The sequence below is a fragment of the Orycteropus afer genome, unplaced genomic scaffold (genome assembly GCF_000298275.1).
Source record: "Orycteropus afer afer isolate SDZICR_OR568_19922 unplaced genomic scaffold, OryAfe1.0 scaffold00272, whole genome shotgun sequence".
Lineage (NCBI taxonomy): Eukaryota > Metazoa > Chordata > Mammalia > Tubulidentata > Orycteropodidae > Orycteropus > Orycteropus afer.
The window spans coordinates 3406566-3432527 of NW_006921859.1; the positions used below are offsets into that span (position 1 = coordinate 3406566).

A 25962-nucleotide genomic window follows, 5' to 3' on the forward strand; every position below is an offset into this window, starting at 1 on the left:
CGGCGGGACCCGCGTTCGACGATGAGGAGGCGGCGGAGGGCGGCGACCAGGGCCCGGAGGAGGTGGAGTGCCCGTTGTGCCTGGTGAGGCTGCCGCCCGAGCGGGCCCCGCGCCTCCTCAGCTGCCCGCACCGCTCTTGCCGGGACTGTCTCCGCCACTACCTGCGCCTGGAGATCAGCGAGAGTCGGGTACCCATCAGCTGCCCTGAATGCAGCGAACGGCTCAATCCTCACGATATCCGCCTGCTGCTCGCAGACCCACCACTCATGCACAAGTACGAGGAGTTCATGCTGCGCCGCTACCTGGCCTCGGACCCGGACTGCCGCTGGTGCCCGGCCCCCGACTGCGGGTGAGCGCGGGGGCGTGGCCGCTGGGGGCAGTTGGCTGCGGCGGAGGGGCGTGGCGGGGGCTGAGCGCGCCCCCAGCCCGCGGACGGTCCCCGCGTGTGGCCAACCGCAAGAGGCGGACTCCGGCGAGACGCGGGTCCCAGCATTGAGGGAGGAGGTGAGGGATGAGCAGTGGGAGGGAGAGGAAGGCGGCCAGTGCGGCGAGCTAGTAACCGTGAACCATTGGCAAGCCCAGGGAGATAGATGGGGGGAAAAGCACCCAGCACCCCAGGGGCTTGTGGTAGGGGTTTGAGCAATAGGTGAGGGGAAGGGAGCTGTCCATCAAGTCAGAAGGTAGGAAGAGGTACTTTCTTGACCGGGAATGCCCTCTGCCCAGAGGGAGGAGGTTATCCCTTAAAGAGGATGAGGAAGGGATATTTGGCAAAGAAGGGGATGAAAATATCCTTGTGAGGGGACGAAGCTTTGGAGGGGTGTGTCCATTTGGTTAGCAGCACACTTAACAGCATTGCAGAAGAAGGCGTGTTCTGCCTGACAACCACTACTCTTAAGTTGGGATGGAGTGACAGTAATGGCTCTACGGGAGATGGACATCTCACTGGCAGAGCTCTGAGAGCTTTGGATAGTGTGTGCCTCTGTGCCAGGCTATTGGGAGGCACCCTGGGGTTCTTACCCTGCTGTCTTAGACAGGATAAGGGATGGACAGATGCCCTTTCTTTATCCAGAAAGGGGCTTTTTGTAGAAGCAGTGGGACACTGAGAAGAAAGATGCCCAGGGGTTGGTATAATAGAAGAAAATGTTTTCTAGCCCCTCTGATCTTGAGTTCTTGATGACAGTCTTTTTAATACCCTACGTATACTGAATTTTTATGGTCAGTGAGTTAAAATACGCAGTATCTGCAGAAGTATAATACTACCAGATTTTGCTGTCCGGAACATTCACTGAAGAGTTCTCCCCTTTAAAATCTGTTACTGTCAGTATATCAGACTCTGTGCCATTACCTGCTCTGTGACCTTGGGCAAATAATTTTATTATTGTGTATCATGCTTTGGGGGTAAAAAAGATGCTAGGGGCTCCTTGCAGTGTATACATGTAATGCTAGTAAAATGCTGTGTGATCTTTTGTTTCAAAGGAGTTAAGAAGGGCTTTTTTTTTTTGGTCTTAACCACATTGTCCTTTTTTATTTATTTTTGTTCCTTTCACCCAAGTTCATGTGTGTCTCCCCTGTAGTGAGTGGTTTCCTCTCCCTTTCCCACCCACCTCTGGATAAGAAGGGTTTTTAATTGTAACCTGTCTCAAGGCTGTTTTGAGGTTTCCATGATGTCGCCATTAGTCTCCTTTCAGAATGAGCCATCTAAAAGTGTCTAGAAGAGAGAGGAGTTGTGTTTTTGTTCTGCCAAACTTGTTTAGAGATGAGTGTGTTGTTTTAATCTCAAGGAGATGAAGTTTCTAAATTACTTTGAAGCGTTCCCTTCAAAGGTGCTGTATCAGTGGTAGATCACTTTCACTTTCAGTTAATGATAAGAAAGGACAATGTAGGCTCTTAGAAAGGGTCTGCTTCTATCTGGTGGCCTGGAGATCTTACTTGTGTTGAAAGGTTAATTTATATGGTATTTAAGTTTTGCAGACACCTTTGATCTATTTTCTCTGCCAAATTAATGTTCACTTAAGAGAATACTGTATAATTCTTGTTATGTGAGTATCCTTGAGTTTTAAATAAGAAATGTGGCAGCTTCAGAGCAGATCTGTGACAGATGCAGATCACTTTTCTCAATAAGCTCCCATTATTTTTTCATATTAACAGCTAATATTTATTGAGCGTTTTGTACATACTGGGTACTATTCCTAACCTTTGTATGTCTTATTTATGGTATCTCATTTTCTGTAGTTTTCACAATCATTCCAGGAACCTGGTTTGGTTATTTGCATTTTACAAACGAGGAAACTGAGGTGTAGAGAGGTGAAGGTGCTTGCCTGAAATCACACAGCTTTTAAGAGCAGAGCCAGGATTCACATCTTTATAGGTCCTAAACCAGAGGAGACCTCATCTCCTCCTTGGTGTCTAACTCACCCTTCTCAGCTAGGTTTGCTAGACTGGAAAGCTTGAGCCTAGGCCAAAAAAATAAAACCACCCAAAACCAAACCCACTGACACCAACTTGGTTCCAACTCATAGCAACTCTCATTGGGTTTCTGAGGCAGTAAATCTTTATGGAAGTAGATTGCCCGGTTGGTCTTCCTTCTGCGGTCTTCCTTTTGCGGTGTAGCTGGTGAGTTTGTACCACCAACCTTCTGGTTAGCAGTCAAATGCCTTAGGCACTGGGCCACCAGAGCTTCTTAGAACCCAGGCGAGGGGGCTGCAGTGTGTAAACATTAGGTGGCTAGTATTGGCAGAATTGGCTTTTTTTTTTTTTTTTAATCTGTGTTTTTTGTGAAAGTTTACACAGCAAATTTGGTTCCCTTTGAACAATTTCTGTACAGATTGTTCAGTGACATTGGTTACATTTTTCATAATAGCATTCTCATTTCTGTTCTAGTTCCATTTCCTTTAATCTAGTTTCTCTACCCTCCATTACCTTCTCATCTTTGCTTTAGAGTAACTATTGACCAAACCAAAAACAAACCAAACTCACTGCAGTTGAGTCAGATCCAACTCATATCAACCCCTCCTTGGGTTTCTGAGGTGGTATCACTACAGAAGTAGATTGCCCAATCTTTCTGAGGAGTGGCCTGGTGGGTTTGAACCTCCAGCCTTCTGGTTAGCAGTCAGATGCCTTAGGTAGGCACTACAGCCACCAGAGCTCCCTCAAATGCCTTAGGCACTTCTATAGATGATTTTTTTTAAAGGAGCACAGTACTCAGTCATACTGTTCATTTTATGAGCCAATCTGTTATTTAGCTGAAATAGTTCCAGCAATAGTTTCAATTCAGAATTTAAAGGATATCTCAGAGTGATAACCTCTGGGGTTCCTCTAGTCTCAGATGGTCCAGTAAGAATGGACTTTTTAAGAATTTGAGTTTTGTTCTACATTTTTCTCTCATTCTGTCGGGGTCCATCCATTGTGTGCCTGATCAGAATGGTCAGTAGTGGTAACCAGGCACCATCTAGTTCTTGTCTCAGGATAGATGAGTTTCATCTTCCTGTAGATTAGTTTCATCTTTGAGTCTTTGGTTTCATTCTTTCTCTTTTGTTCCAGACACATAGAAACCAATAGTTGTATTAGATGGTTGCGTTTAAGAACCCATATGCTACTCACCAAACTAGGATGTAGAACATAACCTGTATACCTATATTATGCCAGTAGACTTGAGTTGTCCCATGAGACTGTGGCCTTAAGCCTTCAAACCCAGTAAACCAATCCTGCAAGGTGTTTAGTTGTATCTGAATCCCCTTTTGTTTTTTATTTCTCTGAAGTTAATTTCTATCTTTGTTCACATCAATAAAAAATTGACGAGTTATTTTTCAAGCTTGATGACAACTGTAAACCATTACTCATTTGTAAGTTATTAAAAATTCAGGCCATTTCTTATTTTAGTCAAGTATTGGGGTAGTATCGTCCAGAACTTATTTTCTAAAAAAGTAGTTAAAAGAATTGTAACAATTGTATATGTACATTTTTAAGAAAGTATTGACTGTGAGCTTCAAGAAGGTAAAGTTTAAAGAAATAAGGCAAGCTGGCCATCTGACTAGATGTGTGTCAGACATACGTAATTTAATTTGATCCTTATGAACATTGTAAGGTAGATTTGATCTAGTTTTACAGATGAGGAAACTGAAGTTTGGAGAAATTGAGTGACTTGCTCAGGGTTATATAACTAGTAAGTGATAGAGACAGACTTAGAATGCTGGTGTTAACCCCAACCAAGGACAGTATTTTGTTCTGCTGTTTTAAAAGCATGGGCTTGTCAACATAACCCCTATTAGAGAGGATGCTGCTGTTTGTGGTGCATTAGTAAAGTAGTGGCCAAAGGACAATGTTGAGCACCCAGTTTCTTTTCTCAGTCCTGAAGTAGGCATACTCCTTTTCCTGAGTCAAGAGGTTTAATTAATGTTTGTAAAGTGTTTTGAGATCTTCAACTGAAGGTGTTAGATAAATAGAAAGTAATTTTAAAATCCTGTTATTTCTCAGATGTCTGAGCTCCCTGGTGATGTGGTCAGTGGTCACAAATACGGGGCCAGTGCCCGGTTTTTAATTCCAGGAGAAAAATAGCTTCTGATTTCCACTGGATGTTGTGATTCTTTCGTTTGGTTAGCCTCTAGATGTATATGGTGCTGGGCATGATAAGGGTAGCAGTAGAGGTAAAGCTGAAAAGGCAGGTTAGGTTTTACTCCCATAGGCAGTGGAGACTCATTTGAACAGCTTTTTTTTTTTTTTTTTCTCTTGAAGAATTTTAAGCAAAGGAGTAATATGTTTATGTTTTTTTGTTAGATAACATTTTGGAATGGAATTTGGATTGGAGTGGGGAATAAGGAAACCAGATAGGAGCTCTTGGCCTACTGAGTCTGCCTGAACTAGAGCAGGAAAAAGGAAGATAGTAAGGGTTACATACAGCTCATTGTGACAATTTGGCTTAGGTTTGACTCTGAGAGTATAGCTCCAGTCAACTGTTTGTGCCCAGGAGTTGTTAAAAGGATGAATGTGTCTACCACCACCCCTCCCCCCAGCACTTACTCAGAGTCTGCTTGTAAATGGATAACCTAGTTTACATTGCCTGGGGATGGGAAGCACAAGCATAAGAACATGTTTCCTTAACCACTGGGGTCTGTTGGGGCATGATCAAATTCATGCTAATGGGAATTTTTTTCTAGTGTCAAAGTTAGGTGTCACTGTGGTGTATCCTTTCACATTATGATGTTTCTGAAGATTTAGGAAATTAATAAAATGAGTAAAAGTTGTATGAATTTAAGGAATGGGGGAAGATGTGCCTATATTAACAACATATAATCTTCTATACCTCCCTCCCTTTGAGTTTTCTAATTAGCAGACCTGAATGGTTGGTAAAGCTGAGAGAGCAGTGGTAGGAAAGACATGGAAGAGGAGAAACAAGATGTTGGGGATAGATTTGTTCTCAAGGATGAAGTTTTCAACTACCTGGGAAGATTGCCCCATTCAAATTTAGAGGTTTATCCCTAAAATGGGTTTATCCTTAAACCCTAAAATGAGTTTAAGTTATACTACCTGGCTAGTAGCGTAGTGCCTAAAGCACTTGACTGCTAACCAGAAGGCTGGCGGTTCAAACCCACCAGCCACTCCTCGGAAGGAAGATGGGGCAATCTACATCTGTAATAATATTGCCTTGGAAACCCAAGTAGGGGTCCCTATGAGTCAGGTCTGACTTGACGGCACATAACAACAACAACAACAATCTGGCATATAGTAAACCAATAGATACATGAATAAATTTGGATACGAACCATTATATTAAACCCTGGAGATGGAAAAATGGATGATACTATCCTTGAGTCCAGTCTGGTTGGGGAAACAAACATATAAACAGAAAATTATGATATAATGTGTTAAGTATTATAAAACAATTATGCACAGGCACTAGATAGGCAACCAGCTACCTGTAGAGAGGTTAAGTAGATTTTATTTAAAAAAAAAATGATACTTGAGCTGGTTCTTGAGTGGGTAAGTATTTGCCAGGGCAAGAAGTAAGGAAGGGGCTTCTGGGGAGAAGGAATAGCATGTGAAGGCAGGGAAGTAAGACAAAGTGTGTGATTATTTATTTATTTATTTATTTATTTTTAAGCCATGCTTTTCAGGGCAAGCTCTCAAATGAAATTTTAGAACATATGTTTAGTTACCCTTGAAGGTGTCACACACCTATCCCTCCATTTTAGGATAAAAGCTAAGGTTGGCAGATTTTAGCTAGCTCAGTGTCACGCAGCATGAGTCAGAGGCAAGGAGCCCAGACTAGGTGCCCAAAAACCAGAATGCCAAGTCTCGTGCCCTGAGTAATTCTGTGTCATTATAATAGGTTGCTGTTGATTCATGAGTACTTTGGGATTATTTTACTTCCTTGGAACCAAATTCCATACCCAAAATTGACATCAGTCCTACCAAATGTGCTTATTAAAAAATTGGAATTTGTTAATATTTACCCCTCTACCACGTGAGGTAGGACTGGATCATGAAATGATCAAGGCTTCCTGACCTACCATCTGTGTAATTTGTTTCTGCACAAATTGGCTTTTAATACTCTGCTGAGGTCACCTAGTACCTTTCCCATTTAACACAAAATAGCAAGCATGTCACTTTCTTCAGGAAAAACATTGTTTATCTTTAGTAGTTATTTTGCACCTAGGTGGGGTAAATTTGCTGAGAACTCCTCCAGGATATGAATCATTTGCATTCACACATTGACCTATTCTCATTTTGTTCTTTCTGAGAAAAATTTTAATACAGTCTGTATTACATAACATTGAGGATCCATTGTCATCTATATTTTTAAGTCATTCTCAAATCAACTTGTAGAATCTATGATAAACCTAAGAACTTGAATTGCTTTCATGAACATCTAGTTTACATTCAAGTAAACAACCATAAATAATAAATCCAAGAAAACATTTTTAGCTTTATGCGTAAATTGTTTGAGGTCTTTGATTATTGTAGGGAGAGTGTGCAATAAGGGACAGCACAGTTCAGGTGGTAACTCGTAAACCTGCGATCACTGACCTGTTTAAAAATTGTATGGTGAGCTTTCACAGCTGCCAGTCTTCTCTTCACCATTTGTTTCTTTATTTTATTTTGTCTGAGACAAGTATCTACTTAATTAGGATAATTTGAGCATTTAGTTGGCATTTAGATTAACAAAAAAAACAAACTTGACAGCTGTCAAGTCGGATCAGACTCATAGCGACCCCTCCTTGGGTTTCTGAGACAGTATCACTACAGTAGTACATCACTCAATCTTCCTTCCAAGGAGTGGCTGGCTGGTGGGTTTGAATTGCCAGCCTTCTGGTTAGTAGTCAAATGTCTTAGGCACTACAGCACCAGAGCTCCGTCAGATTTAAACTAAAGGCTAATAATTGTTAAAAGTATTGAATTGTTTGTGAGAGACTAATTCTTGGTAAATCAACATGAATTACAAGTAACACTTCATGCTAGTGTTGATAGATTTTCAATTGCCCATCTTTAATCTAGGAATATGTGTCAGAATAGAAGAGGAAAATAAAGTCTACTGTATTAATAAGATAGATGGGTTGTGGTTTTGGAATCTGGAGACTGTCAAGAGAGAAGACATTTCACGATAGAAATATGAGTTGAAGAGGGGGAAATAAGGTATAGAAAGATAGGATGAGCTTTCAGCATAGAAGGAGTTGATCGTGAATCTGTCTGTAGCTGTTGTCTTGTTGGCTGTGGTCACATCACACTAGCTTTACTGTAGAACTTAAAAATGAAAAAGTGCACTTGCTTTAGTTTTTGCTATGTTTCTGTATTCTACAAATGTTCCATCCCTTCATGTAAACAAATTCTCATATCTAAATATAGCAAGCTATTGAAAGGAAATAGTTTTGTACCCTGTTATTTATAAAACTTGCTATGGCAAACTGTTCCTAAAGCAGTTTAAATTATGATAGAATAAATGCTAGAAATTAGACTACATATATTTTCCCTATTTTTTCAGGAAATAAAAGGATACTTGTGTTTGAAGAACACAAATATTTTTTAAGAAGAGATCTACTTTCTTACAAAGTACGCTTTACAATTGGTCAGGCACACTTGTGCTTCTATGTGTGTGTATTCTTTTCTCAGCATCATTATCTTTTGGGGGCTGCGGTGCCAAGCGGTGTTAACCCACTAGAAGTGATGAATAATATATGTGTTGGTTAGATCGTTCTTAACCTTACTGGTATCTCTTCCTATTTTCTTACCTAGTTATGCTGTTATTGCCTATGGCTGTGCCAGCTGCCCAAAGCTGACCTGTGAGAGGGAAGGCTGCCAGACTGAGTTCTGCTACCACTGCAAGCAGATATGGCATCCGAATCAGACATGCGATATGGCCCGTCAGCAGAGGGCGCAGACTTTGCGAGTACGGACCAAGCACACTTCAGGACTCAGTTATGGACAAGAATCTGGACCAGGTATAAGTTAGTTGCCTGCCTCCTCCTTTGGCATTTCATAATATGGGCCAAAAGCTGGAAGAGAGAGGTTATCTTACTGTATAACAAAGTATTCCCTGGGATCAGAGGGCAGAGAATATTATTTAGCAGTACTTTCAGTATTATATTTGATATGTGGCTTCCATGTTTTGACCATTATATATTATCCAGTCTAGGTAAAATCAGACTATAGGCAAAGTTCGTTTTGTTGTGCTTTGATTTATTGTGTTTCTCAGGTACTGCAGCTTTCACAAATTGAAGGTTTTGGCAACCTGCATTAAGTTAAGTCTACCAGTGCCATTTCTCCAATAGCATATGCTCACTTCGTATCTCTTTGTCAATTTTGGTAATTCTCAAAATATTTCAAACTTTTTTATAATGCTATTTCACACTTAATAGACTACAGTATAGTGTAAACATAACTTTTATATGTACTAGGAAACTGAAAAATTTGTGTGACTTGCTTTGTTACAATAATTGCTTTATTGCGGTGATCTAGAACCAAACCCGGGATATCTCTGAGGTATGCCTGTACAACAAATTGAATTCTCTAGCTTCTGCCTTTTTAGTAATATGTCTCATACTGGAGAGTAACTAGGTCCTTTTGATGGGTGCTTTATCAAAACTTTCATTGTAAGCAGAAAGGCATTTAATTAGTGTTAAATCGGTACTATTTTCCAACTAGCTTTGAGTATATGAATTGATTTTGAAAGTAGGTGTTCTGGTTACCTAGTGCCACTCTGACAATCATATACCACAAATGGGATGGCCTTAACAAACAGGAGTTTATTCTTGCAATTTGGAGGCTTTAAGTCCAAGTTCAAAGTGCCAGGCTCTAGGGGCTGGGTGAAAGCCCCTTGACCTTGAGCTTTAGCTCTGCCTTTTGCTCCCAGCCCACTGGAGCTAGAGACATCTCTTCATTCAGGCAGCTACTGGTTGCTGAAGCTAACAAGCCCAAGATCGACAAATAAAATGGCACAGTCCTGATGTTACCAAACCACACAGCAGGCCATTAATTCAAGTCCATTCTAAGTCTTATGGTCGGCAGAGCATGGCAGGCTGCTGAACAACAATGACATGGCTACGTGCAGGGTCCAAGACCATTCCCCAAGGCTTCTGTTTATGTACAGGAAGCAGACCACATTCCCTAAGGCAGCTACTCAACTGCTCACAGTAGATTCCACCATGGAGTTGATTACCAGTCTCATCATGGGGAATAACTACATCCAACTGCCCAGCCACTCAACCAGGCCCAGCCAAGTGACACACAAACTAAACTGCTACAGTAGGATACAGACTTAAAGAAAGGGAATAACTTTGGGATGTGGGTTTATTGCCTTTCATAAATGGTTTTTATTTCACTGATGTCATTTGGGAGAGGTTAGTGGGAAAGACTTTACCATTCACTTTTTCCTGGCACAGCATAATCTCATAAATTGTCTTTATGATAGGATAGTTCTCACTTGCAGTGAAAATTGCCAGGTGTATGCTACACAGCATTACCAATTGTTTTTAAGTTTCAAATTTGAAAGGATCATAGGAAGGAACTATAAGTTGTATTAATAGCAAATCACAGTGACACTTTGTGAGCCTGAAAAATGAGTTTCAAGTAAAATTACTCAAAACTTAAAGGCAGTATCAGGGTGCAGCCTATTCTTCCTGGCAGCACACTGGTCTTCATTCTGTCAGCCTATTGGTTGGTGGAATTTCCAGTGTTCGTGGAACCGTCTTTCTCTCTAGGGAATCTCCTTACTTAAGTATGGTTCAAGTGCTGTGTAATATGCCATTTATTGGGATAGGCAGGCAGCTTAATATGAGACAGAATCTCTTTAATGAAATTTCCTGGTCTAGACATAGCCAGCCCTCAGTAAAGTTTGTTACACAGTTTGGAATTCTCAGTCAAGAATTCTTGACAGCTTTGTCATTTTTTTCTTTCATATACTTCTAGGAATAATTAAATCAGACTAGGTTTAACTGGTGGTATTTTTCTACTCATCAGTCCTGATGACATAGTAGTTAAGTGCCTAGCTGCTAACTGAAAGGTCAGCAGTTCGAACCCACCAGCCACTCCACAGGAGAAAGATATAGCAGTTCTGCTGTGTTCTGTAGGGTTGCTATGAGTTGGAATTGACTAAGCAGCAGTGGGTTTGGTTTGGTTTGTGATTATTTTTCTACCCATTCTTCCCACCCCCTTAGCAGATGACATCAAGTCATGCCCACGATGCAGTGCTTACATTATCAAGATGAATGATGGAAGCTGTAATCACATGACCTGTGCAGTTTGTGGCTGTGAATTTTGTTGGCTTTGTATGAAAGAGATCTCAGACTTGCATTACCTCAGGTGAGATGGGAAATGTCCCCGTGGCTTATGTAGTCTGGTTTGCTAACTGATTTAGGAAAAGGATATCAAAGAGATGTAGTTGTCTTCTCATGACAGCATAAGAAAACTGTAAAACGTAAAACTCTTTGTTCCTCAGAAGCATCCCTCTGATCATATTCCACAGTCTGGCCCTAATCTACTTTTCTGAGTTTTTCTGTTTTGTCTTTGTATTTGCTGTATTCCAGATAATCTGGACTTTCTCTTCCCTGTATCTCTTCTATGCTGTCTCACCCTATACTTAGTTGTGTTCTTCTTTTGCCTGAAATGCTTTCTGATAACCTCACCCTTCTCTTTTCTGTATCCTCTTTTTATCTCAACTTGTTTAATTCTTATCCATCCTTCAGGAACCACTTAAATGCCATTTTATCTGTGACACTTTCTTTAACTTTTTCTGTCTCTTCTTTATTGACATTCCTTTATCTTTGTTTTTTATAAATATCCCCACTACTTTTTACTTCATGTACATGTCTAGTATTACCTATAAGTTTCTTGAGGCCAAGGTTATTTCTTTCTTTCTTTTCTTTTTTTTTTAAACAGTTTCATGCATGCGGTGGGTTCCCAAAGAATTAAATCAGTATTAAAATATTGTCTTGGAGGAGTTATTATTTAGCATTCATTGTGTAGATAAAGCATCATTTCCAATTTAGCAAACATTTGAGTACTTACAGTGTTCCAGTTATTGGGGAAACAGGAGTGAATGAGACATGATCTGTATTTTCACAATTGCTTATCCCATCTAGTAGAAAGAGAAGCATATATACAGAGACAAAAGGAGTGAGCAAAAATGGTTGGGCTCAGAAGGACTGAGAGTAATAAGTATCCAAATTCAGTACCAAATGATACATAGGATGTGAAGAAGTCTGTTGTGGTAGAGAATCTATCAGGTATAGTAGGGCACATGCTAAGAAAACTGCAAGTCAGAATGTTCATTAGCTGCAGGGCACAATGCACGTGGATGAGATAGCAGAGTATATAGGCTGTGTAAGATCCTAGTTGGATTAGTCAAGGAAGCTAGATCAGTATTGGTGATTGCTAAAAGGGCAAGGAGGCCACATCTTCTGAGCTCCTCTAACTGCACAAAAGGCAGACAGAACCTCATGATCAGTAGCCCAAGGCCTATTCCTGTGAGGCCAGACATGCTGCCTCCCTCCAGCCCTTTCATCAAGCCTGACACCAGCCGTTCCTCCCACAGCACTCACCACCTTTCTTCTGTGTTCGATAATTCACTGTAGTGGCACACAGAACTCACAGATTATGGGATTTATTAGGGAAGCACCAGGTTACAATTTGAGTTCAGGAAAAACACTCAGTCTCTCTCCCAGTCCGCCGTCTCTCAGCCAGCAGTCTCTCACAGTCCCTCTCTCAGCAGTGCGTGTCCTTCGGTGTCTCTCTCAGCAATGCCTGGCTCTTGCGTCTCTTTCCCAGCAGCGCGTGTCTCTCAGGCGTGTGTCCTTCCTCAGCCAGCAGCCGGAAAGAACTCTGCCTCTAGGAGGCCTCCTTTTGAGCCTTGCAGAGTGGCCAAACCAACCAATCATAACATCAGAATTCTAAGCACCTGAGAGAGAGCTGGAACCTCCTAGAACATTGTCTTGTGCCACTCACAACAGAAATACTCCAGGTGGACAACTTTAGCAATCAGGAGCTCCTCAGTTACTCATGGCAAATTCTACCTCAGAATTTACAAAGACTTATGGGTAGAAAAGCCACACTAAGTAATTTACTACACCCCAGCAATAATAGCAAAGTTCAATGAGACAGAAAATTACAAATGGTAGTGAGGATGTGAAGAATGAGACTCTCATACACTGTTGGTAGGACTGTAAAATGATACAATCGCTATGGAAAGTGGTATGGCGATTCCTTAAAAAGTTGAAAATAGAAATACCATGTGATCCAGCAATCCCATTACTAGATATATATCTTAAAGAAGTGAGAGCCAGGACATGAATAGATATATGCACACCTGTGTTCATTGCAGCACTATTCACAATAGCGAAGTGAGAGGAACAACCTAAATGCCCATCAGTGGAGGAATGGATAACCAAACTATGGTACATACACATGATAGAATACTGTGCAACACTAAAGAATAATGTAGATCTGTCAAACACTTCATAATGTGTGAACTTGGAGGATGTTATGCTGAGTGAAGTAAGGACAAATTTTATATTAGTTCACTATGGTAAAAAGTCAAGGGAAGGTTTACATATGGAAGGAAGCTTTCTTTGTTGGTTACCAGGTATGGGAGGGAAGGAGGGGAAAATTGCTAGATAGGTAAGAAACATTGATTTGGGCGAAGGGAAAGGTAATATACCTTTATATATTAGTGAGTGACTAATACAGTAACACTAAGGAAAAGGAAGACACAGAAAAGTGCACAAGAAGTACAGACAACAAAAATAAATACTTTTACATATACAAATATTGTATTATCAGTAATAACAAACATTAATCTATAGGTGGATATATAGGTAGACAGGCTAAGTGATCAAATATGTCTGGGCAAAAGGAAATATACCCATGACTATATATAAGTTTGGCAGAAGATATTTCTGCATTCATGTTTGTGTATGCTATAAGAGTGTCCACATATATAATAGAGCTAATGGGGAAAAGTTATGATAACTTCTTAGCCACAGCCATTGGCAAATTCTACCTCAAAAATACAAAGACTTATGGGTAGAAAAGCCACAGTAAGTAATTTACTACACCGCAGTGGTTTAAGAAAGTCTGGAGGCAAAGAAAGTTAAGAATCCTACAGAAGACATAAACAGACACTTCACCAAAGAAGGTATTTAGGCCGCCAACAAACACATGGGTCGTTAGCCATTAGAGATGCAAATCAAAACAACAGTGAGATACCATATCAGCCTGAGGGAATGAGTCACTGGGACCAGAGGCTCAGGACCGTGGTTGCAGAGGACGTTGTTAAGATTAATTCGCATAACATACTGCACAAAAATGTTCTACATTTAACTTTGGTGAGTAGCAACAGGGGTCTTCAAAACTTTCAAGTGGCCATCTAAAATGCAACAGTTGGACTTATCTAGAACAAAGCAGAATGAAGAAAACCAGAGACACACAGACAAGTGGACCATGGGAACCTCAGCCTATGTGACTGACCCCTGAGACCAGAACTAGATGGCGCCCCGCTGCCATTGTCAACCACTTGGAAAGGGATCAAAATAGGAGATCTTGGATTGAGTGGGAGAGAAGTGTGGAACAAAACTCAAAATTATAAAAATGACCAGGCTTATTTGTTTGGTAGAGAGGGGTGAAATCTCTGAGACTATGGCCCCTAGTTACCCTTCGGACCTGGGATTGAACTCACTCCTGTGGCTTCCAGACAAAAAATAGGCATATAAGGTGAACATTTATACCAGGTAGGTACACTTTTTAGAACAGTCAACCGTGGGAGATCAGAAGGGCAGTATTTGCACAGGGAGATAGCTCAGAGGGCAGGAATGCATAGGAAAGAAGGACACAGGGAAAATGTAACCACAGGGAGGAAAGTGGGAAGAGAGCTGTTACATTATGAGGATTGCAATCAATGTCATGAAACAACATGTGTATGAATTGTTTTATGGAAAATAAATTTTCTTTGTAAATTTTCACCCAAATCACAGTTTAAAAAAAAAAAAAAATTAAGAGCCATAGTAGTCCACCCTTGTCCTTTGCTCTTCTTTGTGTATTAAGTTCATTTCCTGTAACTGCTCTATTAATTACTCTTATTGAAAAGAAAGCTCTTGCTCTTATCAGACTCTCTGATGACAACAGCTGCACTTGTAATATTGATATTAACTTCAGTATGTTTCCTCTGCAGCCCCTCTGGCTGCACATTCTGGGGCAAGAAACCATGGAGCCGTAAGAAGAAAATTCTTTGGCAGCTGGGCACGTTGATTGGTGCTCCAGTGGGAATTTCCCTCATTGCTGGCATTGCCATTCCTGCCATGGTCATTGGCATTCCTGTTTATGTTGGCAGGAAGGTAAGACATGCTGGGTTCTGTGCATATACTTGTACGCTTCAGTTGTGATGGTAAAGGTTTGAGGGAACTGGGGAAGAGCTTATATTTCAGAGCTCTCTGAAAACTAGCTGGTTCCAGATAAAAATAACCTTAGTTTCTTAAATGGATTTTCTAAAGGACTTTTCAGATCTCTTGAAAGCCTGAGCCTGGTTTCTTTCAGTCACTTAAAGATGAAATGCTTACTTCATTCCCTTGAGTTACTTTGTCTCATTTTAGGTTTTCTGCATTAGTTTATATCTTCCAGGTCTGACATAGATTAAAATTTGAAAAAAGGTAACTTTTTAGGATGGAAGATATGTTTTGATATAGATAATTTATAAGTGAATTTACTTGTCCTTTTCTTTTCCTGACAAAAAGTCTGATGACCTAACTAACCTGTTGACCTGAATTTTCTTTTTTTTATTCTTAGATCCATAGCAGGTATGAGGGAAGGAAAACCTCCAAGCACAAGAGGAATTTAGCTATCACAGGAGGAGTGACTTTGTCAGTTATTGCATCTCCAGTTATTGCTGCAGTGAGTGTTGGTAAGTGAGTCAGGACCTTGATTCTTCTCTTTCCTCTCTTCCTCCATCCATCTCTCCATTACTTTCCTCCCCTTTCTTGTTCTTATTTCCTATCAGCTTTCTGAACATAGCAGTTTGACCAGCTGGCCAGATATTTCACCCTAAAGATTCCTAGATTTTATGCCAAACCCACCTTGGTAGTTCAATTGCTTGATTAGGCACCATTATGGTGATAAAGGAGCTCTGGTGGCGCAGTGCCTAAGGCATTTGACTGCTAACCAGAAGGTTGGTGGTTCAAACCCACCAGCCACTATGCAGAAGACTAGGCAATCTACTTCTGTAAAGATTTACTGTCTCAGGAACCCAATGGGGGGGTTGACTCAGAATTGACTCGATGACATTGGGTTTTATTCATAAATAGTCCCTAGAACTTGGTCTGTTACACAGAAAAAAATTGAATTAAAGAAGGTTACCCTAAGCTCTAGTTTTTCGCTTTGCATCTTCTCTTTACTTGTCACGGAGTCACAGAACTCACAAATAAAATTATTTTAATGCCTTAGTATTTTGGGAAACATGGGTTTATTTTAGAATAATAATAATGTAATACTAACATTTATTGAGGCTCTCCATGTGCAGGGAGCAGTTCTGATTGTTTTGCATGTGTTAATTCACTCAAAATCTCACAAGAGTACAGTTGTAACATACAGATACAGTAATTTGCTCAAGATCACTCAGCTGGGGCATGAATAGCCAGTCTGACTTCAGAGCCTGTGCTTTTAGTAACAAAGCCATTCTGCCTTACAGTAATACGATTATTTATTTTTTGGAGGGAGAGTTAGCCTTCAGAAGTGAGTAGAAGGGGAAAAATGAAGGCAGCATATACTATGGTGGGCATTCTCATTTAATTCTGACAACCCTGCGAGCGTATGTCCAAAGTCATATAGCTAAAATTCTAATCCAGGACGTTCTGATTCCAAGTGCAGCATCATTCTGTTACACTAGGCTATCTTTTTGAGATAGTCATGTCATTCCTTGGCCTTTTATAAGGTGGTTTGTCCACACCCAGACTAGAAAGGAGAATTCAGGGCAGTTATAACTGGTGGCCTGCTGACACGTTTCCTTCTCTTCCCTTAGGTATTGGTGTCCCCATTATGCTAGCATATGTCTATGGGGTTGTGCCTATTTCTCTCTGTCGTGGAGGAGGCTGTGGAGTTAGCACAGCCAATGGAAAGGGGGTGAAAATCGAATTTGATGAAGATGATGGTCCAATCACAGGTAAAAGCAGGATTTTTTTTTTTGCATTTGACTTTATGGGATACAAGATAAACATTAATAAACTTAAGCACATTTTACAGAGATTGTCATTGGGTTACTTTGGATAATGAGCTTTGTAGAAGAGTAAAGTATTTTTAGATTTTCATTTCTTTGTTCCAGAGTTACTAGGTTAATTCCCCTGGTACTTGCCTCTGTGTGGCAGGTACAAACTATTAGGATTCCAAGTAACTCCAAGTATGCTGGTGATAGTGGTGATTATAATAGTCTTATACCTGAACACTACTTTCTGATTTTCACGGGACTTTACACAGTTATTTTCTTGCATTTTATAATAGCCCTCTGAAGAGGGAGAGCAGGGATTGTTATTATCTCCATTTAATGGGAACTTAACAAGTCTTTGTCTCCATATCTGTTAAATGGGGTCAAGAGCTTCAGCAGAGCTAAGATTAGAGCAGGTCTTCTGACTTATACTTAAATGTTGTTGCCACAGTACCATATCAACTAACCTGTGACATGGAGGGTTTTTTAAGCTTCCTGCTAGAATTAGCATTTGACCTAAAAGTATCTTGAAATCTTTGATTAGATGGCAGGTATGGTGTAGTGGAAAAAAATATTGGACTTAGAGTCAGAATTGTAGTTTTGTGTGACTTAACTATGACAAGTCATTTGGTTCTAAGCCTTCATTTACTGATTTAAAATTGGGGCCAGTAATGCCTAGTTTTTGGGAGGATTAAATATGAACATGTGTTAAAACAACTGATGTGACTATACATAGTAGTATACATTAAGTGTTCAAATAAATGAGTACTTTTTTACATGAAAATCTCTACTCTGAAAGTCATTGCAGGAAATATCTATCAGACTCTGTTTTGATGCTATTCTATCTTGAATTGAAGTGTTTATTTCATCCTCAGTGGCAGATGCCTGGCGAGCCCTCAAGAACCCCAGCATTGGGGAAAGCAGCATTGAAGGCCTAACTAGCGTGTTGAGCACCAGTGGCAGCCCTACGGATGGACTCAGTGTTATGCAGGGCCCTTACAGTGAAACAGCCAGCTTTGCAGCCCTCTCAGGGGGCACACTGAGTGGTGGTATTCTTTCCAGTGGCAAGGGAAAATATAGCAGGTAAGCAAATGGATAACTCGTGACAGAACCAGTTGGAATTATAAGAAGTAGCATATGTGTAGGAGATCTGGTAGCATGGTGCCTAAGGCATTTGACTGCTAACCAGAAGGCTGGTGGTTCAAACCCACTAGCCACTCCTTGGAAGGAAGATTGGGCAATCTACTTCTGTAGTGATATCGCCTTGGAAACCCAAGGAGGGGTTGCTATGAGTTGAATCCAACTCGACGGCACATAACAACAACAACAACAATAGCAGCATATGTGTGTGTCTCTGGGTGGTGCAAAAAATTTACACTTAACTACTACCCTACCCTACTACCAGTTTGAACACATCCAGCAGTGCTGTGGAATAAAGGCCTGGTGATTTGCTTCCATGAAGATTACAGCCAAGAAAATCTTAGGGAGCAGTTCTAGTCTACATGGGGTTGCCATGAATCAGAATCGACTCGAACAGCAGTGAATAGCATACCTGTATTGAACCGTATCTTTGTGTCAGACATCTCCCATCGATCATCTCATTTTGATTTAATTTTCAGTGGAATTGTTTTTTCTTAATGAAATTAGAAAACAGGTTCAGAAAGGTTAAGTGATTTACAGAAGTTCAGTGTTCTTTCCACTGCACTGTAACCGTTGTGACTCAGGATCCTCCATTTACTATGTTAGGCTGCCTGCCTCAGGAAGGCAGAGTGTGCGTTTTACAGAATTCCCACTGCTGTGCTCTCCATTGGAACTGCCACTGACTCTCAGCTGAACAGCATTTATGCTGTATCTTGTTGGCTTATTGGTGATACAATCTTTATTACCTGCCTATTTCCATTTGATAGATAAGGAAAATCAGTTCTATGAATTTGTGTTAAAAATATGTAAAGCTTTATGATCTAAAAAGGTTGTGACTTGATTGGTCATTTCATCAGTTAGACCAACCAGAATATGTTCAGAGGAGCGTAACAGATGCTACATGAGAGGTAGTTAGTTGAATGCCCTGGAGCAGACATTTGGAGAGGGATAAAGATAGGCAAAGAAGGGCAGGGAGGTAGAGGAGTTGGTTGCCTTCAGATATCTGAAGGGCTCTCAACCAGTAAAAGGATTAGACTACTTTCTGTGACACCTGCCAAAAGATAGATTAAGATCAGTGGGCAGAAGCTATAGGGAAACTAATTTTGGTTAGTATAGAGAATATGAGAGAAATCTATATAAGTCAAAAGAAGGAATGGGCTATCATAATGGATACTGATCTGTCAATTCCTGGAAGTGTTTGAGTGAGACCAGATGACCATTTGACTATCAGAGGGATTCAAGCGACAGATGGCAGGTAGACTGGATCCCACACTTGAGTGCCTATCAGTCACCTGGGGAGCCCCATAAAGACATTTCAGGGCCCTGTCCCAGAATTAATAAACTGGAATCTCTTGGAGTGGGAGCTTGGAATCTGGTTTAAAAAAGTTTCCCTGGTGATTCTAGCACAGCCGTTGCATGAACTAGAATCTGATAACCACCTAAGTAGATGGCCATTGTGAAAGGCCCCTTCCCACACCGAGCGATTCTATGGCAGAGCTAAAAGAAGAACCCAAGGCTTTGGACTCGATGCACTTTCCATGGTACTACTTCATTTTCCTGGACCTTGACACATTCTTTTCTTTTTTAAATTGTTAATTGTGGTTTGGGTGAAAGTTTACAGAGCAAATTCATTTTCCATATAGCAGTTCACATACACTTTGTTTCATGATACTGACTGTAATTTCCCACGATGCAGCAGTTCTCTTCCCACTTCCTCCACATAGTTACCTCTTCCCTGTGTCTTGACACATTCTTGAAGGTCATCTTAGGCTGGAGCAGCCCCACAAAGGTACAGGCTACAGGATGGAAAGCACTTGAATGGCTTCTGACCCATCAGTTTCTCATGACTCTGGTCTCTTGTTAGGGGATCCCGATCCCATGTGCCAGGAGTATTCCCTGCTGTGCTTTTTCCCTGCTCTGCTTTTTAAAACCTACACCCCAGTAAATAATCAGACAGACATAATTGGAGACTGACTTGCTGAAACTGCAGCTTAGCTAGTCCAGCTGTTCCAGTTCTGTGAAAGCCTTTTTTTACAGGAAGTGAATGAGTCAGATGGGTTTGACTGTGAAACTCATTATGAGGAAATACTTAAATGTGCAACAAAATTGTATTGGAGCCAATAAAGGAAATAGGGTTTTCAGCTTTGAAATACCACTAGGAAGGTTTGTTGCTGCTAGGAGGTTGCCTCAAGTTGAGTTGCGTAGCCTGGGATTAGTTTGGTTGCTAAATAAATGTTTGAGTTCTTTTATGTGGGAGGCCCTGAGAGTGAAGTGTAAATGAGTTGTGGTCCCTTCCTTTTGTGGAACTCACAGGCTAGTGGGAAGAGAGACACATAAAATGATACAGTGAATAGATAAGTACTATGGGAGCACTTAGCAGGCAGTGACTGGTTTGCTGGGAGAGTGAGAAGATACAGCATTTTCATTTGTTGTTAAGGACTAAGTATGAGTTTGTCAGGTAGAGAAAGGAAAGGTCAGTAGGGAAAGAGATGTATTTGCAGTCATGGGGGTATAAAACATGTATAGCTAATTCAGGAAAGAGGAAATTCAGAGTGATTAGAATTTAAGATCCATAGTGAGAGGTAAAACTGGAGAGAAAGATTGGTGGCAGATCAGAAAGAATTTGAATGCCTATAGGCATTAGCTCTGGTGGCATAGTGCCTAAGGCATCTGACTGCTAACCAGAAGGCTGGAGGTTCAAATCCACCAGCCACTCAGAAGGAAGGTTGGGCAATCTACTTCCATAGTGATACCGCTTCAGAAGCTCAAGGAGGGGTCGCCATGAGTCGGATCTGACTCCACTCCCCCCTGTAGGCATTAGGGAGCCCAGAGAATATTCCTCCCCCCACCCCCATTTTTGTAAATTGTGATTTGGGTGAAAGTTTACAAAAAAGATTCATTTCCCATTCAACAGTTCATACACATTTTGTTTCATGATGTTGATTGCAATCCCCACAGTATAACAGCTGTCTTCTCATTTCCTCCCTGAGGTTACCTTTTCCCTATGTCCTCCTTTCCCATGCATTCCTGCCTTCTCCATTTCTCCCTGTGCAAATACTGCCCTTCTAATCTCCCATGGTTGATTGTTCCAAGGAGTGTGCCTACCTGGTGTAAATGTTCACCATTTATGCCTATCTGTTGTTTGGCTGGAAGTTAAGCCACAGGAATGAGTTCAATTCCAGACCTGAAGGGTGACTAGGGACGATAGTCTCAGGATTTCACCAGTCTCCACCAAACTAGTAAGCCTGGTCTTTTTTATGATTTTGAGTTTTGTTCCATATTTCTCTCCCACTCTATCCTGGATCTCTAGTTTTGATCCCTTTCTGAATGGTTGTCAGTGGTAGCTGGGCACCGTCTAGTTCTTCTGGTATCAGTCATGTAGACTGAGGTTCCCATGGTCCACAAGTCCCTTGGACTATTTGTTTCCATGCACACAGTTAGTTTTTAGAGTGATCAGGTTTTTGTCCACAGTGTCATTGGTCTGGAGGTTGTTTCACCTGGACTTAGGGGATACTGGAGAGGGAGCCCAGTTGTAATTATTTAAGCAAGAGATGTTGAGGTCCTGAAGTTAAGCACTAGCAGTAGGGATAGAAAGGAGAGGATGATTTCAACAGGTATTTAAGAGAGAAAATGTGTAGGCATCTCTTTGAGCTGTTCTGACAATTGGAGCAGATCACATCACCACAATTTATAAGAGAATGATGAAGGAGATGTGCCAGGAAGCAGATTGTCTTGGGATATCCAGGTCTTATATTAACTTGACCGTCCCTCTTTACACAGGTTAGAAGTCCAAGCCGATGTCCAAAAGGAAATTTTCCCCAAAGACACAGCCAGTCTTGGTGCAATTAGTGACAACGCAAGCACTCGTGCTATGGCCGGTTCCATAATAAGTTCCTACAACCCACAGGACAGGTATGTGAACAGTCAGATGCCCAGGAGAGGTTGCGTTTTTTGGTCGGGTACTAGTCCTTCAGAAGCTCAGTGCCTCATGTTAGGGCCCTATGTGTCATCTAGTGGTATTATATAGTGTACCCTGTGAATTTGAGCAAGTTCTTGGTATGAGAGTGTTTGGCATTTCTCGGTGGTGATTTTTAGCACATGATTTTTAGAGATTTTTTTCCTTTCCTTTCTTTCCTCTCTTTTTGTCTTTTCTTGGCCATTGCAGTGATGTGTTTCTACTCACATGGAATGTAGAACTAGATCAGTGTTCAATGATATGGATCAAGAGTTTCTGCTCTCCTGATGCCCTTTGCTTATGTGGCTTCCATGGGCCGCTTCTCTTTCTTTTTGAGAAGCTGGTATATCTAGTATGGTGTGATTGCAGCATTCCTTACTGTAGGGACTCTGGCTTCTTCTAGTGGTAGCACAGAAGTGGAAAGCTGTAAATCTTTTTTCGCTTTTGTATTTTGAATAATGTAGTTGAGGATACAATCCTTAGGTGAGTTTTGGAAGATCTTACTGAGATGTGTAAAGAGATTACCTGAAGCACATGCATGTGTATATGTGTTTTAAATGAGCAAAATGTATCAAATTACTGTTCTCCCTTTTATTTGAATGTTAGATTAAAATTTTTATTTTAGTTATTTCTTTACCTTTCTTTTTGGACTCTATAATCCTGAATCCACAAACTACTTTTACCAACAGGTATTGCAGACTATATCCCCCGTGCCTGACTCAGCAAACTGGATTTTGTCTCCACAGAGAGTGCAACAATATGGAAATCCAAGTGGACATTGAAGCCAAACCAAGCCACTATCAGTTGGTGAGTGGAAGCAGCACAGAGGACTCACTCCACGTTCACGCACAGATGGCAGAGAATGAAGAAGAAGGTGGTGGTGGTGGTGACACTGGCGGTGGTAGCAGCGGTGGCAGTGAAGAGGATCCCTCCTGTAAACACCAAAGCTGTGAACAGAAAGACTGCCTGGCCAGCAAAGCTTGGGACATCAGTCTGGCTCAGCCTGAGAGCATCCGCAGTGACCTGGAGAGCTCTGATACGCAGTCAGACGATGTACCAGACATCACCTCAGATGAGTGTGGCTCCCCCCGCTCCCATACTGCAGCCTGCCCCTCTACCCCCCGAGCCCAAGGTGCACCAAACCCAAGTGCCCATAAGAACCTCTCTGCCCCAGCTGAGGGGCAGACTGTCTTGAAGCCAGAAGGTGCAGAAGCCAGAGTATGAAGTGGAATGAATGCTCCTGTTCTGAGAAGCACACTTGTTGTAACTGCATCTTTTGGAATCTTTCTCCTTTTTGGGGGGAGGAGGGTTGGGGATTTATGTATTTTATTTCAAAGATTCTGTGGTCACAAGTTTTCCCCAGGGAAATTCTGAGAAATTTGCAATTTCTTACCAGATAAAACATGGAAATTTTGCCCTTAGTCACACCGCCTCTATCCTTCCTCTCCTGGCCTTTTCTTTCTTTTTTTTTTTTTTAAGTTTTAATTTATTGGTTAAACTGATGGTGGCAAACTGTGAGGTGTGTCAAAGAGTGTACATATGTATGTGTGTATATTTTATGTATGCTAACATTACTGAAGGACACATTTTAATAAAGATTTCTGTTGTATTTCAGCTCCTTTCATTTTCCTTGGCTTAGATAGTTCTAAAGAGCCAAATGTTTGCTTGAAACAAAATGCAGTGTCTTTGACAGCCATTGTTATTGTTAGGTGCTGTTGCATCAGTTCAGCTTATAGTGACCATATGCACAAGAGAACAAAGTACTACCCAGTCCTGCACCGTCTTTACAGTCATTGCTTTGCTTGAGCCCATTTGACAGACAGACCTCAGCTTTTTAATCCCAGGGAAGAAGGATTATCTTCTAATTAAACTGCAGTGGAGTCATCTGTGAACCAGTGACTCCTTCCAGAATGATAGGAAGCAAACTAGGCTTGGCTTTGGACTGTGTAGTCAGAAGTGGAGTGAAGAATGACCAGCTGAGTCAGCCAGATAGGGAATTGGCAGATTAAAATAAGACTTGTTTGCCCTCTAGGGGCAGCTATGCAGCTTTGCCTGTTAAGGATTTGTTTACCTTTTCCTGTCATAGAGATTATCAGTTATGTGCTTCAGAAGAGAGGGGTGGGTGCTGGTCTCAGGTAACTCTTCCAGAGATCCCAGTGAATATAGCAGAGTTACAAATTGGGGAACAGAAGTGTTTTATTAGAGGAAGAAATGTACTAATTGCACAATTACCAAGCAATAAATTAAGTGTTTGCTATGCTCTCACTATACCCCCCCACTTCCAAAAAAGCTTTCTCAGGTTTGCCAATCTAAGTAAGAGAGACTAAGGAATCTGATTAATACCTATGATGAAGGGAGTGAGAAAGCAAGTCATCAAATTCTCTGAATAATTTGATTTAAATTCATCAGGATCAAATCAAGTTAGTACTAGGAAATTTTGGTCTGTCTAGAAAAATGTTCTTAGAAATGAAAGGACATACATAGCACAGAAGGAAAACTAAGCATAAGATTCCAAGTCTAGCAGTGACTGAGTAATTTACCCCCTCAAATCTCTAATTTCCCCAACTTTCAGAGAGTATTTCAGGAGCCTGCAGTGCCAGCCTTTTCTATCACCTCAGCCCGGGGCCTGGAGGAAGCACTGAAAGCATCCTTTCTCCAGGACCAGATGGCTTTCTGTTTCCTTTCACAGATGAACCTGCTCTTTGTCTTCCTGGCCTGTGTTTCACTACAATGAGGAGGATGAATCTGGACAACAGCCAGCTTGGAAGATGGTGTTTCTCTTGAGCACTGCAGCCTGACTTAGAGCTGTTTGTACCTAGGACAGGAAAAGTATCGTGGACTCTCGGTCTCTGGAAGAAAGTGCCCTAGAGGGTATACGTGTGTAAGAAAGAAATTGCAGGCAGCCTGGAGATCTCTAATGCAAATGATCTACTCTAGACTTGTAATTCTCTTGAAACCTCATCAAGAGAGCGATTGAATTGGACAAAGTCAAAGAAGTCTGTTAGAGGGTCATGAGTTTGCAGCCAAACCTGTATTCTTATCTAAGCACCACTTTTTTATTTTTTTAAATTGTGATTTGGGTGAAGATTTACAGAGCAAATTCACTTTCCATACAGCAGTTCACACATACTTTGTCTCATGACATTGACCACAGTTTACCTCAATGCAACAGCTCCCCTCCCACTTCCTCCCCATAGTTACCAGTTCCCAGTGTCCATCCCTCCATACACTCCTGCCCCCTGAGCTGTCTCCCTGTGCATAAGCAGCCCTTCTTTCTCCCATAATTGTTCTCTCCAAGGAATGTATCTACCTCAGGTAAATGTTCAACTCATATGCCTGTCTTTTGTTTGGCTGGAAACCACAGGTGTGGGTTCAATTCCAGACCTGAAGGGCAGCTAGGGGCCATAATCTCAGCGGTTCCACCAGGCTATTGGACCAGCAAACCTGGCCCGCCCCCGCCCCCGCCCCCTTTTTTCCTCCAAATGATTTTGCGTTTTGTTCCACATTGTTCTCTCTCTCTATCAAGGATCCCCTAGTTAGATCCTCTTTCACATGGATGACAGTGGTAGCCAGGCACCATCTAGTTCTTCTGGTCTCATAGTCGTATAGGCTGCAGATTGATGGTGTACCAGTTGCTAGGACTAGTTTCCATGAATTTTGGTTTTCTTCATTCTTTGCTTTAGACAAGGAGAGACCCATCATTGCATCTAGATGGCAGCTTGCTAGCTTTTAAGATCCCAGTCGGTACTCGCCAAAGTAGGAAGTGGAACAGTGTTTTGTATAGTATGTTATGCCAATTGAGCTTGATGTCCCCTGAGACTATGGTCCCAAGCCCACAGGTTCAGCTACTCAGTCCCTCTGGGTAGCTGGCTGTGACCAAGCAGTGACCACAACCTTTCCCTTTGTCAGCTCTACTATGTTGTTGTTGTTAAGTGCCGTTGAGTCGTTTCCGACTCATAGCGACCCCATGCACAGCAGAACGAAATACTGCCCGATCCCGCGCCAGACCCACAATCCCTGCTATATTTGAGCCCATCATCGCAGCCACATTGTCAATCCATCTCATTGAAGGCCTCCCCCTCTTTCGTCAGCCCTCCACTCTACCAAGCATGACATCCTTCTCCAGGGAATGGTCCCTTCTTACAACATGACCAAAATAAGTGAGACGAAGTCTGGCCATTCTTGCTTCCAAGGA

The 25962-nt window shown here is 41.5% G+C and overlaps 1 protein-coding gene across 1 annotated transcript in view; it reads left to right on the plus strand.

The window, feature by feature from the left end:
- RNF19B (ring finger protein 19B) overlaps window positions 1-22991 on the plus strand; it is a 23290-nt gene extending 299 nt beyond the window's left edge. The window contains 9 exon segments of the mRNA XM_042782251.1: window positions 1-349; window positions 8227-8432; window positions 10650-10791; window positions 14654-14816; window positions 15265-15379; window positions 16493-16633; window positions 17548-17755; window positions 21593-21724; window positions 22514-22991. The exon segment at window positions 1-349 is cut by the window's left edge and continues 148 nt beyond it. Coding sequence (XP_042638185.1) covers window positions 1-349; window positions 8227-8432; window positions 10650-10791; window positions 14654-14816; window positions 15265-15379; window positions 16493-16633; window positions 17548-17755; window positions 21593-21724; window positions 22514-22991 — 1934 coding nt within the window.
- The last annotated feature ends 2971 nt before the right edge of the window (window positions 22992-25962 follow it).